Source organism: Anarrhichthys ocellatus, unplaced genomic scaffold, assembly GCF_004355925.1.
Source record: "Anarrhichthys ocellatus isolate YVR2014 unplaced genomic scaffold, GSC_Weel_1.0 scaffold25, whole genome shotgun sequence".
Taxonomy (NCBI): Eukaryota; Metazoa; Chordata; class Actinopteri; order Perciformes; family Anarhichadidae; genus Anarrhichthys; species Anarrhichthys ocellatus.
The window spans coordinates 560,642-576,341 of NW_022280055.1; the positions used below are offsets into that span (position 1 = coordinate 560,642).

At 41.5% G+C, this 15,700-nt stretch overlaps 2 protein-coding genes across 2 annotated transcripts in view; both read left to right on the forward strand.

Annotated features, from left to right (window-relative positions):
- Positions 1-6,605, forward strand: part of nfkbie (nuclear factor of kappa light polypeptide gene enhancer in B-cells inhibitor, epsilon) — an 8,305-nt gene extending 1,700 nt beyond the window's left edge. The window contains exons 2-6 of the mRNA XM_031861717.1: positions 2,425-2,527; positions 3,726-3,936; positions 4,467-4,555; positions 5,338-5,586; positions 5,701-6,605. Coding sequence (XP_031717577.1) covers positions 2,425-2,527; positions 3,726-3,936; positions 4,467-4,555; positions 5,338-5,586; positions 5,701-5,769 — 721 coding nt within the window. The 3' untranslated portion in view covers positions 5,770-6,605. The remainder of the gene's footprint in view (positions 1-2,424; positions 2,528-3,725; positions 3,937-4,466; positions 4,556-5,337; positions 5,587-5,700) is intronic.
- Positions 6,606-8,876: 2,271 nt separating this feature from the next.
- Positions 8,877-14,688, forward strand: slc35b2 (solute carrier family 35 member B2). The gene is made up of 4 exons (XM_031861408.1): positions 8,877-9,094; positions 11,011-11,198; positions 11,320-11,480; positions 12,345-14,688. Exons 1-4 carry the CDS (start codon positions 9,075-9,077, stop codon positions 13,275-13,277), a joined length of 1,302 nt encoding a protein of 433 aa, XP_031717268.1. The 5' UTR covers positions 8,877-9,074; the 3' UTR covers positions 13,278-14,688.
- Positions 14,689-15,700: the final 1,012 nt, after the last annotated feature.

Here is a 15,700-nt window from a genome sequence, read left to right on the forward strand (position 1 = left end):
ATATATATATATATTTTTTTATTCCAGTGGAGATGATGAGATGATTTAAAATACCCACAAATGGAAGTCAATGGCGTCTGTAAACGACATAGAGTTTGTAGGCCCAGTTCTTCGTGTGATACTGGTTCTGTAGGGGGATTTCAGAGCGCTGTGATACTGCACTTTTTTGTACTGAACTTTGTCTTTGTCATGAATGTGGACGGACTCCTGTGAGGCGTTTCTCAGTGAGAAAACAGAAGTGAAACAAAAAGGCCTGGACTTCCCCATGCAGCACAGACAAAGCACATGCTGTGATGCGGCTTTTGATCCAAGAAACTTGTTTATCAGGACAGGACAGCGTGTGCATGATCCCACCATCTTTACTTCTGCCACACCACACATCTATGTCGGTTGGTGACCTGTCACAATGGCTCTTTACCGCTATTCATTCCTCAGTGTGCATCAATGAAACTGCTGCTTTTTTTGCAGACAATCCAAACACCTCGACCTATCGCACGCAGCCTGATCAGCTCATGTCATCCCATGTTGCCAAGTCATCAGTCTTTTCGACGTGAAAGCGGGCCTGCTCACGACTCCTGCAGCCCTCTTAGTGTAATCCAGTCATTGACGTCGTCCTCGCTATTGTAGAAGTGTTGTTGTGTCTCTGACCTCTTTTCATTTCCGCTTGCTCGTTGTTGGGGCCACATGGTTTCATTCTCGCACCCTAACTATAAATACCTGGGAGGGGTGGAGAAGACACCTGAAACACACCACACTGTGCTGCTTACACTGAGAGACAATCATACAAACAGGACTCTCCCCCCCCCCCCCTCGTGGGATTTTGTTTTTCCGGTCTTATTCATTCAAGTCTTACTCAAACCAGGAAGTCCCTTTCACACAAAGAGGTTTGCTCACAGGGCTGAATAGTTGGTTGGCATATCTGTTGTTCTGCAGACATTTCAATCAGGCAGTGGTGACTTTAAACTGATTATGGTACTTTCCTGTGAGACACGTATACCAATATTAAGATCATTAATTGATGGATTCATTTCTATTCAACACAGATATTTGAATCGGAAAACTGTTCAGTTTTCTCTCAGTTCAGCTTTTTCTAGTTTTTATGTGAAATTGGTCTAAAGTTACTTGTAGCCTACATGTTTTTGTTGTGTGTGTGTGTGTGTGTGTATTTAAAAATAAGTAAATGATATGTACTGCACACACTGGTTCAGTTATATTTAGGGCTGCAACTAATGATCAATCCTGTTCTTGATTAATTGCTGAGCTGTTTAGTCTATAGAGCACCAGATAATACTGAAAGAGGCCATAGTCCAATTCAATCAAAGTTCAAACTGTCCAAAACTCAAAGTTCTTCAGTTAGCTTTAATTTAGAAAAGCAGAAAATGCAAACATTTGTGAAATTAATACCAGCTCATCGAAAAAAAGATGCAAAATCTTGTCAATAATAAAAATAGTTGGTGTTGTTGTGGTTTACTTCCGCTTATTCCAAGAAATCTGTAAAATAATCTTTATTCTGAGGCTTTGGCTCCATATCACGGTCGTCTCATATCGTGACTTACTCTTTGATTCCAACCCCTGATATGATGTTTTGAGTCCCAATGAAATACATTTCAACACATTTTGAATGATTAACAGCAGTTGACTTTATTCCACTTATATTAAATAATGAAACAAGGATCATAATCATCATTGCAGCAAGATTGATCAATAAGACATAGATAAAGAAAGAGAGCTCTCTGAATTGATAAACATTTCAACTCATTGCTGAGAGCACAGTAACTGCAGAAACATAGATTTTACAGCACACTGTCTGCTTGAATACAATAACATCCTCATGCTGCTGTGTGACTAGAAGTCAGGTTCAGCGTTTGCTATACAGCCCGACGTTTAAGGCGACTTGATGCTAAAGTGTGATTTGAATCCGTTCTAATCGTTTTACAGACGAGGCTCTTTGTATTGTTCTATTTTAGTCTAAATTAAGCACTAATGCTCGCTGCCATTTCCTGCTTTTTGCACACATTTGTTTGCTACAACTTTCCACTCAGTGTTTGGGGTTACAGCGTGTCCTTGTTTTGTCAATGAAAACCTACAAGGATGCACCTTCTAACGGGTGCTTTTAACATCTCTCTATGCTATTTAACAAAAAAATTCTTGTATTGCTCAATACCCCAACCGCTAAGTCTCGCCATTTAGCCCACTAGGTGTTACAGTTCGAGGTCGTCTCTTGAGATGATTACTGAGGAAAATTGTGAGGCAACATTTTCTGTGTCTTGTTGAAATGCAGTGTGTTTTTGTTTTTTTTCCACTGTTACTCTACTACTGCTTTTGTGGGTGACGATTGCTCAATGTACGACAGCTTAAGTGTCCGAGTTTTTTGCAATCGTGATGGATAAAGATGTTTATATTTTCTGTGCTCCGCTCCCATAGAATCCTGCACTTAGCAATCATCCATGAAGACCGATTCATTGCTCAACAGTTGATACAGCTATTCCCCAAAGAAGTCCTGGACATCCAAAACAACTTGTACCAGGTAAGAGCAACCTGACTCTTTCCGCTACACAAGCACACAGCAGCTTCTCCTGGAATTTTTTTGGGATCCAGTGTGACTTCCTCACAGTATTGTGCCTTGATTGTGGAAACAGTGGCATTATTTATATCGCCGTAGTTCCAGAGAGCTGTTGTTCCTCTTTATTTGCAGTCCGTCCTCTCTCAAGGACGTCACTGTGGGTGGTTCCACTTTTAACTCACAAGGGACATTGAATGGAAACTCCCCTCCTTTACCTCCTGTAGAAATGGCACCACAGGGAGCTGTGGAGTTTATCCTGGTGTGGATGTGGGTGTAGAAAATTCAGTCCTTCAAGATGTCAGACCAGACGGAGTCTTTGCTCGTGTAGAAACCAAAAAATAAAGACTGAGCAGAACTGTCAAAAGGAAACATCTGAAGTTAAGACTCGGCACTTAATGCAGTGACTCAGTTAGCCATTTTGGTTGCCTAATTTCCTCTCGGTAGTCATTTTAAGACCTCACAGGATGAATTCTTCTTAACCCCGTCAGGTTTTTTAAAAGAAAAGCCAATGATGATGCATTTCTGGGCCTTTTTTGTAGTTTTACTGTGTGTTGCACAGATGCAATTCAATCCTACTGATGATAAATTATATTCAAAAATGAAAGCCATCATAGAGCTCTAATTCTACTCCCCGTTGGCCTCAGTAGATCAGACTGCAGTGCGACCACAAGCACCTGTTTGATACGGACCGAAGGTGCAACTCTCACTTTCTCAGCTTCATTATATTCTCTGTATGTTCCGTATCCATACGTATCACCAACAGCTGGATTTCATTGATACTCCACAGGAACAGGTTCTCTGGTGGTGGTTCAAAGGCATTCTGGGAAAAGCAGTGACTGAAGTAAAATAGGCCGAGTTAAAGGACAATAACTAGAAAGAAACCTCGGCAACTATCTGCTATTGACATTGTAGAATAAGGATTTTACATTTTTCGATAAAACTTTGTGGAAGAAATGTCAGAAAATCGTGAAAAGTGTCTTCAAATCCCTTATTTTGTCCAACTTCTTCTATCATCTATCTTCAATCAATTACTCAATCAATCATGTTATTGACTTAACATTCTGGCTTGCATTGGTTATGATAAATAAATGGTATTTAATTCAAACAGAGACCTGCAGTTTTGATAGCATTGCTCATCCTTTTTGTCTGTCGTGATCCTCAGAGCCCTTTGCACCTGGCCACCTACCTGAACCTGACAGACGTGGTGAAGGGCCTGGTAGAGAAAGGGGCCAGTTTGGAGCTGCAGGACCAGGAGGGGAACACGGCGCTGCATGTGGCCTGCCAGCATGGGCAGACGGAGTGCGCCACCGAAATGACCAGAGAGGTTTCCCCCAGCAAGCTGGCACCGGTCCTCGAGACCCAGAACTGGAGAGGTGAGGAACAAGACGTAACTGCTGCAGCGCCTTAATCAGCCAATTATTTATTCCTGGGAATCTGAATTTGAATTTCCCAGATTATGCAACTCCGATTTTGTGTCCAAATATATCATAGCCTTTTGGTGCGTTTAGGCCAAGACTTGTCTTTAATGTTGTCAGAAATAATTAACTTTGCTGCCATTGTTAAACCAATATAGCATGAAAGGAAACATCATAATTGAAATAAATCTGTCAAATTCGGTTTTGCTAACTCTCTAGCTTCAGCACTTCGGTGCAAATCAAATGTGGATGTGAGGCGGTTTCTGGCCCCACAGCGTTGTTTATAAACAGCAACAGTTGCTAGGGTAGCACAGATGTGCCGTGTTTGCAAAAAACAATTTGTAGTTGATCTGCAGCATGTCTTCATGGTTTCAGTTTGATTTTTATTGTTTGGAAAAAAACGTACTTTTTACAAAACATTTTTCTGTCTCTTATGACCTCAAAATGAACTCCATGTTCCATATTTGAAACAAGGTGTGTCCTTGCAGGTCTTGCCTGTCTTCACTTGGCTGCACTGAACAGGCAACATCAGATTATGAAGCTCCTGGGGAAAAAGGAAGCAGACTTGAATATCCAGGTTAGTCTGTGAAATGACTCCTTACTGAACTACATCACATGGCTCGTTATCATTTTTAATAACGAGGCTAGAATGCTTCTGTTTCTATGTCATTTGGTGTGAAATTATCTTCTAAATCAGCTTCAGATTGTCCCAGTAAGCTTCTACCTGCAGCCAGTTGACTCTGACCTGCCACTTATGAGATTAAAGCTATGTGTCGTCTCTCTCAGCATATATATTGAAGAACAAAAAAAGTTTTTAATCAATCAGTTTCTGGGTAGGATTCTCCAGTAGTGTCCTTCACATGATCCAGCAGTGTTCCAGTATTTATAATCACACTGTGTTCCTGGCCTTATGTTGTGTTCTCGTCTATAAATCTGCTGCACTCGTGCAATGCTGATAGTGATATGAGCTGAGCTCATGGCTTCCCGTAGGATTCATGGAGACATAATTAGTTTGGAGATATGATTAGGCTGGCCAGCCACTCTTAACTTGCTATTGATGGAAGGGAAGAGTCCCGAAACTACCACAGACATTCCTCTCAGTTTAAATCACCGGCCAAAGATATCGCTGTGCCTTATATTCGGCTTATTTATATTATTATTATAATAATTATTATTATTGTTACTTACTACATCCTTTTCTTCCAAGCTTGCAGAATGCAAAATAAATAGAAATATGTCCACACTTTCAAACAGAAAAATACAAAACTAAAAAAATGTAATTGACTTACTTTCTGGCATTGTCCCATTTGTGTAACTCTGGAATTCCTCATTACTATTTTCGCTCCACGCCTCTCTCAGGAAGGTACCAGCGGGAAAACAGCGCTTCATCTCGCCGCTGAGCTGCATGACATCACATCAGTGAAGCTGCTGCTCAGCAGGGGAGCCAATGTGGATGCCGCCATGTTTAACGGCTGCACGCCCCTGCACCTCGCAGTGGGGAGACAGGACGCCGCCATCGCCCACCTCCTCTGCCAGTCTGGCGCTGACACGATGCTGCGGAACATGGAGGACGAAACGGCGCTGGATCTGGCTGACGGCAATGATGACGTAAGCTATTGTGATTGACAGTTACAGGTATTTAGGTTTTCCTGTCATTTGGTGCGGACTGCAACAGACCGGAAGTGAAATGTGATTTTTTTTTTTTGTATCCTTGTCTTTCAGATTCTGGCTCTATTTCCTTTTGATGACATCCAGATCTCCGGGAGGTCGGTGGTCAGTGTGAAGTTTTGAGCTGGATCATCGGCTTAACAACAGTCTTCTGGGGCTTTACTGCGGCTGAAACCTTTTGCTTTATCAAAAAAAGAAGAAAAAACCAGCTGCATTTGGGTCGGACGTTTTCATTAAATAGTGCCTCTTTTTGTAGTACATTCTGATTTGATTTGTATTTATCCATTATCTAGACAAATATGTGCACATGCAAATCTTACTTCCTTCTGACAAAGAGTGATTCTGCTTAATTGAACACTGATTGAAAAAAATCTGTGTTGCTGAGTCATTGGTTACATGTTTCTGCTTGTTTCCGCATGCGTCTGGAGGGGTTGAAACGAAAGCCACCTCAATGCGAGTGCCAAACTGTCTCTCTACATGTTCAATGTCCATCGAAAATTCTACCTCTTAATCACATTAACCTAGTTTTAATGGCTAGAAATTGAACATTCAAATTTCTTGGTGTCACAGTTTCTCAAACTTCATCAGTGCTACGATGCATTTCATTTCACTGCTTTTCATTGTTGCCATAGAAAGTCATTTTGTGGAATAAAATTAATGTTCCATTTACTAAATGTAAAACTAACTGAGTGTCCCAAAGAGACGAAGACAAACTAATCACATCCTGCTATTTATTAGAGAGCTGGTTGCCCAAATAAAAATGTAATATATGACACAAAATGCAGCTTCATCCTTTTGATTTTTTTGCTACTTCATGTTGTGAAGCAGTTTTCTCTATTTATCTCATCTAGTCCTTAATCTGCAGTAGCTGTTCATTTACTTTGGTGTGTAATTACTCTGCCCTGTTTAGTTAAGATAAGCAGTTTGTTTATTTTGTAATAAAATAGAAAAAAAACTCACATTGCTTGCATATTGTACTTTTTTCTGGGTAGAGGGAATTTTGGGGACATTTGAAGCTGTGTTTAGGAGCATCGGTGATATCTGTGGTATCTGTACACACCCAAATTCATTGTCCAACATGTGCTCTGCAGTGGTAGCGGCAGGTTTATCAGAAACCTTCATAAAAGATATTTCAGAGGTGCAAACAAAGACGAAGAAATGTAAATTGTATTTGCCATTTTAAGGAAAGGAGAGGTTTGGTAATTGAATGAGCTTTTGGAGCTCCTTTAAAGCTCATCTGTAAATATCTGTATTTTTTTTGTTCTTTGCTCTTTTACTTCTACCAATGCATATCCAGTAAATCACTAGAGTGATAGAGTACAGAGCGCACTTTATGACAAAGCTCTTTCATGAAAATACAGAGTTCTGTTCTTCGCTTCCTGTCAGCTGCTTTTGTTAGGTGTATCTTTTGTTTTCCTGTAAGTGGCTTCTTCCTCATGGCTCCTATAACACAATGACTGTGGAGCAGCGGGAAATTCCGCTCAGCTGTATCTCGTTTATAAGCACATACCAACAGCATAGCAGGTTGAATAATAAGCTCGTAATAGGTCATAAGAAAAACCCGACTAATTACACTTAACCTTATCTGAGGCAATCATTTATTTATTTCCTCTGGCCAGGTAAACGGTGGCAGATTCATGTGCAGAAACAAGTTATTATGGTAACTGCTTCTACACAGACAAACCTCTGTGGTGAACAGCGAGAACAGAGTTGTGAAACTGTACCTACTTCCCCATTGAGCCTATGGCCTGAAGCTACTTGTGCTATTAATACACTGTACTGTAGGTTATGCTGGTGTTGCTGTGGGCTATGTTAAAAACAAAGGTGAAGAAGTTTGATATTAAGTAATACTGCATATTTTCCTTCTTTAAATGAGCAAGGTGTTTGTTTTAATATTGCATCATTAAAACTAGTGTCTGATGTCTGTGAGCATTAGTTACTCCAACACTGGTGGCATTAGTTGAGTCATTTTTGTTGCATTTCCGTATGTCATTACGAATAAAATCTTTTTTTCTTCAGCAAAAATAAAACCTCAAAACATTTAATATTTTTTTCATTTTACATCAGCAGATCAAATGCTGCTTTTAGTAATGTTGGAAATATCAAAAAGAAGATGAAATATATGTCAACAGTTAGTTGCGAAAATAAATAAATAAAGTAAAGTGAATGTAAATGTGTTTAATATGGTGTTGCTTTAACATGCAGGCCTAGCCGACGCATAGTTCCAACAACTTCTGATAGGCTAAGTAATTCTGATCAAAAGGGCAAGACAAATGATATAACATGTATTACACAAAATCAGTGGTGGGAGAAGATCCTTCACTTGAGGAGATAAAGTTGAAATATAATATAAAATTCACTCCATTACAAGTAAAACTCCTGCATTGGCCTGTTCCACAGCAGCCATTGTGACATGTGATATGTTTACTTTAATGGAACAGAGTCATCATGAACAGTATCAGCTCCACCTGTGCTTTCACTGCTATGTCTGCTGTAAAAAAACACATTTAAATTGTTACTTATGTACATTATATTGTCAGCTGAGTATCCAAAGTAATGATACTCATTATGCAGAATAGACACTTTTATTCTGCTATATTCTTATGTGTATTGTGTCACTATCTTATTATTTCTCTTGCCTTAATGTGTGCATTTTAATGTTTATTTTAACTCCTTAACTTATTGTTGGGTAGTTTCTGGCACAAACTAAACTACTTCAAAATCCATGGAGTGGACCACAACAGGTCCACTCTGTGGAAAATTGCTCTTTTTACTACAAGTGTTCCTGGAGTTCCTGGACCTTTGCTTTACTGTTTTACTAGTTTCCTTATTTCCATTATTGCTTTAAAGCTTGTGACTTTATTAAGCATCTGAGGAGCACAGGGAGGCAGCAGCGCCAGGTTAAAAGCTTTGCCTTTGACTGAACCTAAACATACATAATGTTCCACCTTGTGTTTACTTATCTTATCACCCTCTATCAAGCTAGTATTTATTTATCTGATTTGTAATGTGTTTGTTTCTGTATTTCTTTTTTGATGTATTAATGCATCATGTACAGCATGTTTACTTTGCCTTTGTGTATGAAATGTGCGCTACAGTTAAAACCACTTTGCCTTGCAGTTACTCCTCCACACCGACAGGGGTCAGGGTCGCCAGCGGGCGCCGTTCTCCCTCCTCCGGCATTGAGCAGAGAGGAAGAGGCTTTTTTTTTTTTTTTCCTGCCCAAGTGAACCAACCGGAACCAACACATCGGCCATTGAGGAGGATAAGTTGAAGACATCAGAGCTAAAGGCGGCTAGTCCGAAAGAAGACAATCCTTTATTTTCAATATATCGTTACCAGCCGGGTTCGTGCGGCTTCATGCTCCGTCACAGCGGAGGCGTTTGATTCTGTCGCCGGGGCGTCGGGCCACAGAGAGTGGGGGGAAGATGCCATCTTTTTCATGGAGGTAACGCTGGAGATCAATAGTAACGTTAGCTAACTGGAAAATATGAGTTTTAGGTGTGGATATGCTCGGCTGCTGACTTATATACTTGTCAGCGTGGCAATCACGTCGGTTAACTGTTCATTTCAGTTATGCGTTATTACTTTGACGGTCAATGTGTTTCTGAAGTCTGCAAACAAGCTGCTAGCTAACAAATCCTGTGACACGAATAGTAGCTGTCCTAAGTTAGCTTTATGTTCCTACTGCATGTGTTTAATATGATACTGTATTCCTTTGATGAGCGTTAATAGAAACGGTCTCCCAGAGAGTCCCATATCTTGATAGCTGTGAAACTAAAGTGGAGAGCACTTCTACCTCTCACTTAAATGGAGTCACCCTATTTGTTAACACTCATCAAAATATGATAATGTGATTAAAACACTGCAGTGGCAATAAGGCTGAAAGTACTGTACAAGCAAGATAATCTGATGGGTTACATCATTTGGTGCAACACCGTTTTGGCTTGCTTCCCTTCCCACTGATGTGTTTACTATGAATAGATTTATTAATCCAGACCACACCCATCAGCAGCTATGTATATTAGAACGTATAGATATGTGGGACTGGTAAACGAGGGGATGTTGTTGTCATATTATCTGCTGTCATAAAGCGTTAATCTTGTAAGACACAAGCACCCTCACTCCTCAGGTACATTTTTTGGCAGCTGTCTCTGTGTGCTTTTGGTGTGACAGCCTGTGGGTTGGCAGTGCAGTGCATTCCTCCATGTAATAAGTTGCTTGTTCAGGGCCCAGGACTCTCTGCAGTGAACCGCTCCCACACAAAGAGGCTCTGTTAGAGCCGGGCTCACAGGCCCCCCAGGGAGGAGGCCCCGCCTCACTTTGAATACCGATACACAGTCGGTGCCACGACAGCAAGGAGCACACCTTTTTCATAGAGAAATAGGGTTTTATCATGTGGGTGTGGGTAATGATGAAGCCAATCTAATATTTCCCGGCTAATTCAACAGGTTGTGGTTGTTTTTACGCGATGACCTGTCTCACATACGGTCATGAAGAAAGGATAGTGATGGTGGTATTACATACTTTGCTGGAGAAAGCCAAGCCCCCGGGAATGGGGTTTGAGAACGGTTACTGCTGGTTATGTTGCAGATTCAGATTTGACTCGCAAAATAGAACAATAATAATAGTATGCATTATTAATCATAAAACTATCCAGCATCATAGAAATTAAAGATCCACGTTGAACAGACATTAAGTATATTTAGGTACATTGTGCACTTGATGTAAACATTTAAATGCAGTTTTATTGTTCAGTATTAATAGTTTTACTATAATAGTTAATAGTTTTACTTAAGTAAGAAAGTTTTGAGTACTGTTATTAAAGGCTGTGTTATTATGTTGCTTTATTAAGTTTAATATATTTATAATGCTAGAAGGTAACTCTTTAGATTCCCAATATGTGGTCAGTTTATCCAAATAACGCCTGTTTGGAAGTTTGCTGTAATCTTTTTTTGGAGATGTGAGAGCCGCTACGGCCCGGTCGGCATTCTTCAATGAACCTATGATGACAACTGTCTGCTGGTAAAATCATACTTAGTCGTTCTGAGGAAGAACTGCTGGACACACACACACACACACACCTTGCTTTATAGTTAGATTGTAAAATGTCTTTCTCAGAGCAGCACCTTCAGGTTTGTCTGATTCAAGATCTCCGTTTTGAAGTAATTCAGATGAGATTGAGAAAGTCGTAAACCGACATAAAAAGTACAATCCTTACCACTTGATATTCATCACTAGCATTGATATGATGGGTACTAATGTATTGATCATCTCAACTGTATTTTACGGAGAGAATAAGTCTGAGTTAGTGATTCTCTGTGTACGATGTGGTCTGATATACCTTATTGTTTCACCCTGTAGGGTTTGCCCTGCATTCGTGCTGCTTCTCATCCCTTCCATCGTGGCTGCTGAGGAGTCGTCACTACTGGATGGCTGGCACGATGTTTGGATCTTGCGCTTCCTTGTCAACGTTCTGGGATACTCCACCATCATCATCCCCGGCTACTTCCTCATTAGCTACTTCAAGCGCACCAATTACTTGGAAACAGGTTTGGGCTTGTGATACAGACGTCTAATTTGGAGATGCATGCCAGTTAAAGAACACAAACTTGTTCCTTCCTGACCACCTCGATATCAAGTTCAATCATTTTTTTGAACGTTGTCTTTCAGGTAATGGGTTTTGTTTCCCTCTCATAAAGACCTGTGTGTTTGGCAGTGAGGCCAAAACAGGTCTGTTGGATGACGTGTCACTTGCACCCAGGAACGAGGGTGAATCCGGCTCGTCGGTCAGACAGGTCGTCAAATTAATCTTCTGTGCTGCCGGACTTCAGGTGGGGATCCTTCAACCGCTGCATGTGGTGTAGTCCCATTAATCCCATGCACTGTCTTACTCTGTTTGTGCAGCTGTGGGAGAGTTGTTTCATGTTTGTTTTACAGTTTGCTCTGCTCTCAGCTTGACTCGCTATTTTAAAAGATGCTTAAGTGAAGTTTGTATAAAGGGAGGTGCCGGGACACCGGTGCAGGACCGTAACTTCGCCATCTACCAAACGGAGCGCTACGTCAAAGGATGGGTATATTAACAAAGGACAAAATGACCGCATCCAATGTGACAGGCGCCCTCGGCTCTACAGAGTGTTTTAGTGTACATAAAGTTAAGCCGTGAACTTCATGGATCAATAAGTAGCTAAGGAGCCAAAAAAATCCACACTCCTTGTTATGTGCAAAAATGCACTGTAAAGTTCTGCCATTAAAGGTTTTTTATTCGCCATTCAGAGAAAAGAAACTGACGTAACTCTCCCTCTGTGTGTTGTAATCGGAGCCTCTTTATGCTTTGTTTACATAGCCAGACAGGCCCCCGCGTGACTTTTGCTTCATGTTTGTGCACGTGAGCGTGCCCCCTCTGGTTAGCTCACAGTCGCCGTTTAGTTTAGTGCCAACACTCCAGTTTTCTCTCAGGTAAACGCTGTTATCTCCGTCAGCACTGTTGCTTTAGTTAGCGCTGCTAGCACCGTTAGTGGCGCGCCTCAGCCGTAGCCATGTTAAGGCAGTAGTTATGCTCTCGATTGTTTAGCACCTTTACGTTTAAGTTCACCAAATCAAATGGATATATTTTAAAGCAAGAATCAACTTCAATGCTCAACTTTTACCGTACAAGTACACTCTTGAAATGCTTACGTCAGTATTCTTATTCTTAGGTATCGTACCTGACATGGGGAGTCCTGCAAGAGAGGGTGATGACGCGTTCCTACGGAGCCACGACTCCAGAAGACGAGGGCGAGAAATTCAAGGACTCTCAGTTCTTGGTCTTCATGAACCGTATCCTGGCCCTGACCGTGTCGGGCCTGTGGTGCCTCATGTTCAAGCAGCCTCGCCACGGAGCACCCATGTACAAGTACTCCTTCGCCTCGCTCTCCAACATCATGAGCAGCTGGTGCCAGTACGAGGCCCTCAAGTACATAAGCTTCCCCACTCAAGTCCTGGCCAAGGCCTCCAAGGTCATCCCCGTCATGCTCATGGGTAAGCTCGTCTCCCACAAGAGCTACGAGTACTGGGAGTACTTTACCGCCGTGCTGATCTCAATGGGTGTCAGCATGTTCCTGCTGTCCAGCACGCCCAGCAAGCACCCGTCCACCGTCACCACCTTCAGCGGGGTCGTCATCCTCATCGGCTACATCGTCTTCGACAGCTTCACCTCCAACTGGCAGGACAACCTGTTCAAGTACAAAATGTCGGCGGTGCAGATGATGTTCGGGGTGAACCTGTTCTCCTGCCTCTTCACCGTCGGCTCGCTGCTTGAGCAGGGGGCGTTTTTCGACTCGGTGGCTTTCATGATGCGCCACTCCGAGTTCGCCTTTCATGCCGTGTTGCTGTCCGTGTGCTCGGCGTGCGGCCAGCTCTTCATCTTCTACACCATCAACCAGTTTGGTGCCGCAGTCTTCACCATCATTATGACCCTGCGGCAAGCTATCGCCATCCTCCTCTCTTGTTTCCTGTACGGTCACGCCGTTACCATAGTGGGTGGATTTGGCATCGCGGTAGTTTTCTTGGCACTTTTCTTACGGGTGTACGCACGTAGCCGCATGAAGTCGGGTCGGCGGTCAACACTGCCGCCCCCACAGAAGGTGTAGCACGCTGAAGTCGCACCAAACTGGGAACTGAGACCACGTTTTCTGTGGAGCTTTTTGTCTATTTTGTGTGTATCGGGTTGGTTTGTTTGTTTTTTACTGTTCGTTTCCATTTGTTTTTTTATTTTTCTTAGCAATGGTACAGAAAGGGATTTTTGAAGTTTTGACACTTACACCAAGATGCCCCCAAGGGGTCCATGTGATTTGTCACGTCAGCAGTCACAGAAGTTTTTGAGTGCCTGTAAGATTGTCTTATACACGAGTCCCAGACCATAGACTTTGCAAACTGCCTCTTCACCAATTTCACACTTAAAACGGTAGAATATTTTTTCCTAAACCCACCGTACGTGGCTTGTGCAGCCAAACGAACAAATTCTGAAAAAATGTTGGAGATGTACGGCTAAGCCTTCATTTTCAAACATGAATGACTCAAAAGGACTAGTGTGTCGGATTTAGGGGGATCTACTGCCAGAAATGGAGCATGATATTCAATATTATGTTTCCAATATGTGTAAAAGAATCGTTGTTTTTCCCGTTAGCTTACAATGAGCCATTCATATCAACATAGGGAGCGGGTCCTCATTCACAGAGCCCGCCGTGTGTTTCTACCGTAGCCAAGAACAGACCAAACACTGGCTCTGGAGACGGCCTTTCGTGGCAGCTTGAATTACAACTTCACTAGATTACACTAAACCCTGCACACGGGTCCTTTTTCAACTTTATCCCAAGTATTTGAACAAGAGTTCAGTAACGCTGAAACTTTCTACTTGTTGAGTTACAACAGCCAGATGCTTATCTCAGTCCTCCGTGTTGGAGAGCAGGGATCTTTATGTGGGATTTATACCTTGTAAAGCTGTAAACATAGCCTGAAAACATGGTGCACACATTACTGTTTAATTTAAGCTATATTAACATGTTATAGAGGCTGGTAAACAACAGTTTGTGTAATAAAGAGCGCACTTCTTATAAATTGTATCATTTGACCCCGACATCAGTGAACCAAATGCCGCTTGTGGGTACTTTTTGCACGGTGTTATTTTACGGAAAACCTTTTTTTTGTTGTTGTCCTCTCAACACAGATTCTACTTAATATTTTAACTTTGGGCTAAAAAGTCTTGTAAATATATCTCTTAGTCATTGTTTATTTCCAACTTGTCTGTCGTGTGCTTTTGTAAAAGGACTGCTTCATGGGTTTTCACCGTCACATGTGAATGTTTGGAAGAACACTGAGTGGATGATGATGATGAAGATGAGGATCATTGCTGTCATAAGGAGGTGAAGATGATGTTGGCCCAGGGGGAGTTTGCAGAACAGAATGCATACAAGGGAAGTGCAATTTTACTGTTACCTTGTTTTTATCATTCTATTTCCTCTGGTAACTGAATTAATAATAAAACATATTAAATTAACACTATGAAGTTGAAGAGGTGTGATTTTACTGTTTCGCAGTGCTCGTGCTACAGAATTTGCCTCATGGCCGGTGCTGTGTGCTTTGCAGGTAATACAATGAACATTTGTTATGTAGCACCATTCACACACAAACTGCACCTACAAGCGCTTTAGGTTTACGTATAATGAATGGCCACAAAATAAACGAATGAGCAAACAATTTAACTTTAAAATACATCCACATAGAAGCGAGTAAAATACCATTTTTAAAAATGATTTCAAAGATTTTGCAGAAGTATATATGGAAAAAAAAAAAAAAAAACAAGGGTAAAAGTCTTCAGCCATGCTAGTAGCTCTGACTGTAACAAATGTCAACAAAACCCAAAACTGTTGGACAGGTAAACCAAAGTCGTGGACGAATTGTACATTCTACCTGATGGTCACCCGACATGAAAAGTCCCGGGATCACCGGTCAGTCATTGGGATTTTAATATGTACAAAATGTTATGGCAGGACTGACAGACTGATGATGCTAATGTGCAAAGCTAATGTGGCTAAACATGGCGGCACAGTAGAAGTAACACATTTTAGCTGTAATTGTTTAACTGACTTGGGGAGTTCGGTGCATTGCAGCAGTCAAGCCTACTTGTAAGTAAAAGCATGCACAAACGTCTTTGCACGTCTGCGCTGCTTGGCAATATTAAGGATGTTGTTCTAGTTATGTTCCTTAAATTAGTCGATCATAAATACCCTGATGTCTTGCCCGAGGTGTCGTAAATTCTATGCACAGTTTGTTTCTTTGCTTTGTTTTTGGCCAAATAACTAGAATCTCAGTTGGAGGAGATTTTGGTTGCAGTTTTCAAGGGAGTAAAGGGGGGGCTCCGGTCTATGAGATAAACATCTATATAGCGTTGGGTGTCATCTGCAAATGGGTTTAAGTCGATGTAGGTTTTCCTCTCTGCCATCTCTCAACATTTCTTCCTGTCTCGAGTCTTATCAAGAAAAAAAACAGCATGTTATTTTCGAAACAAACTTGT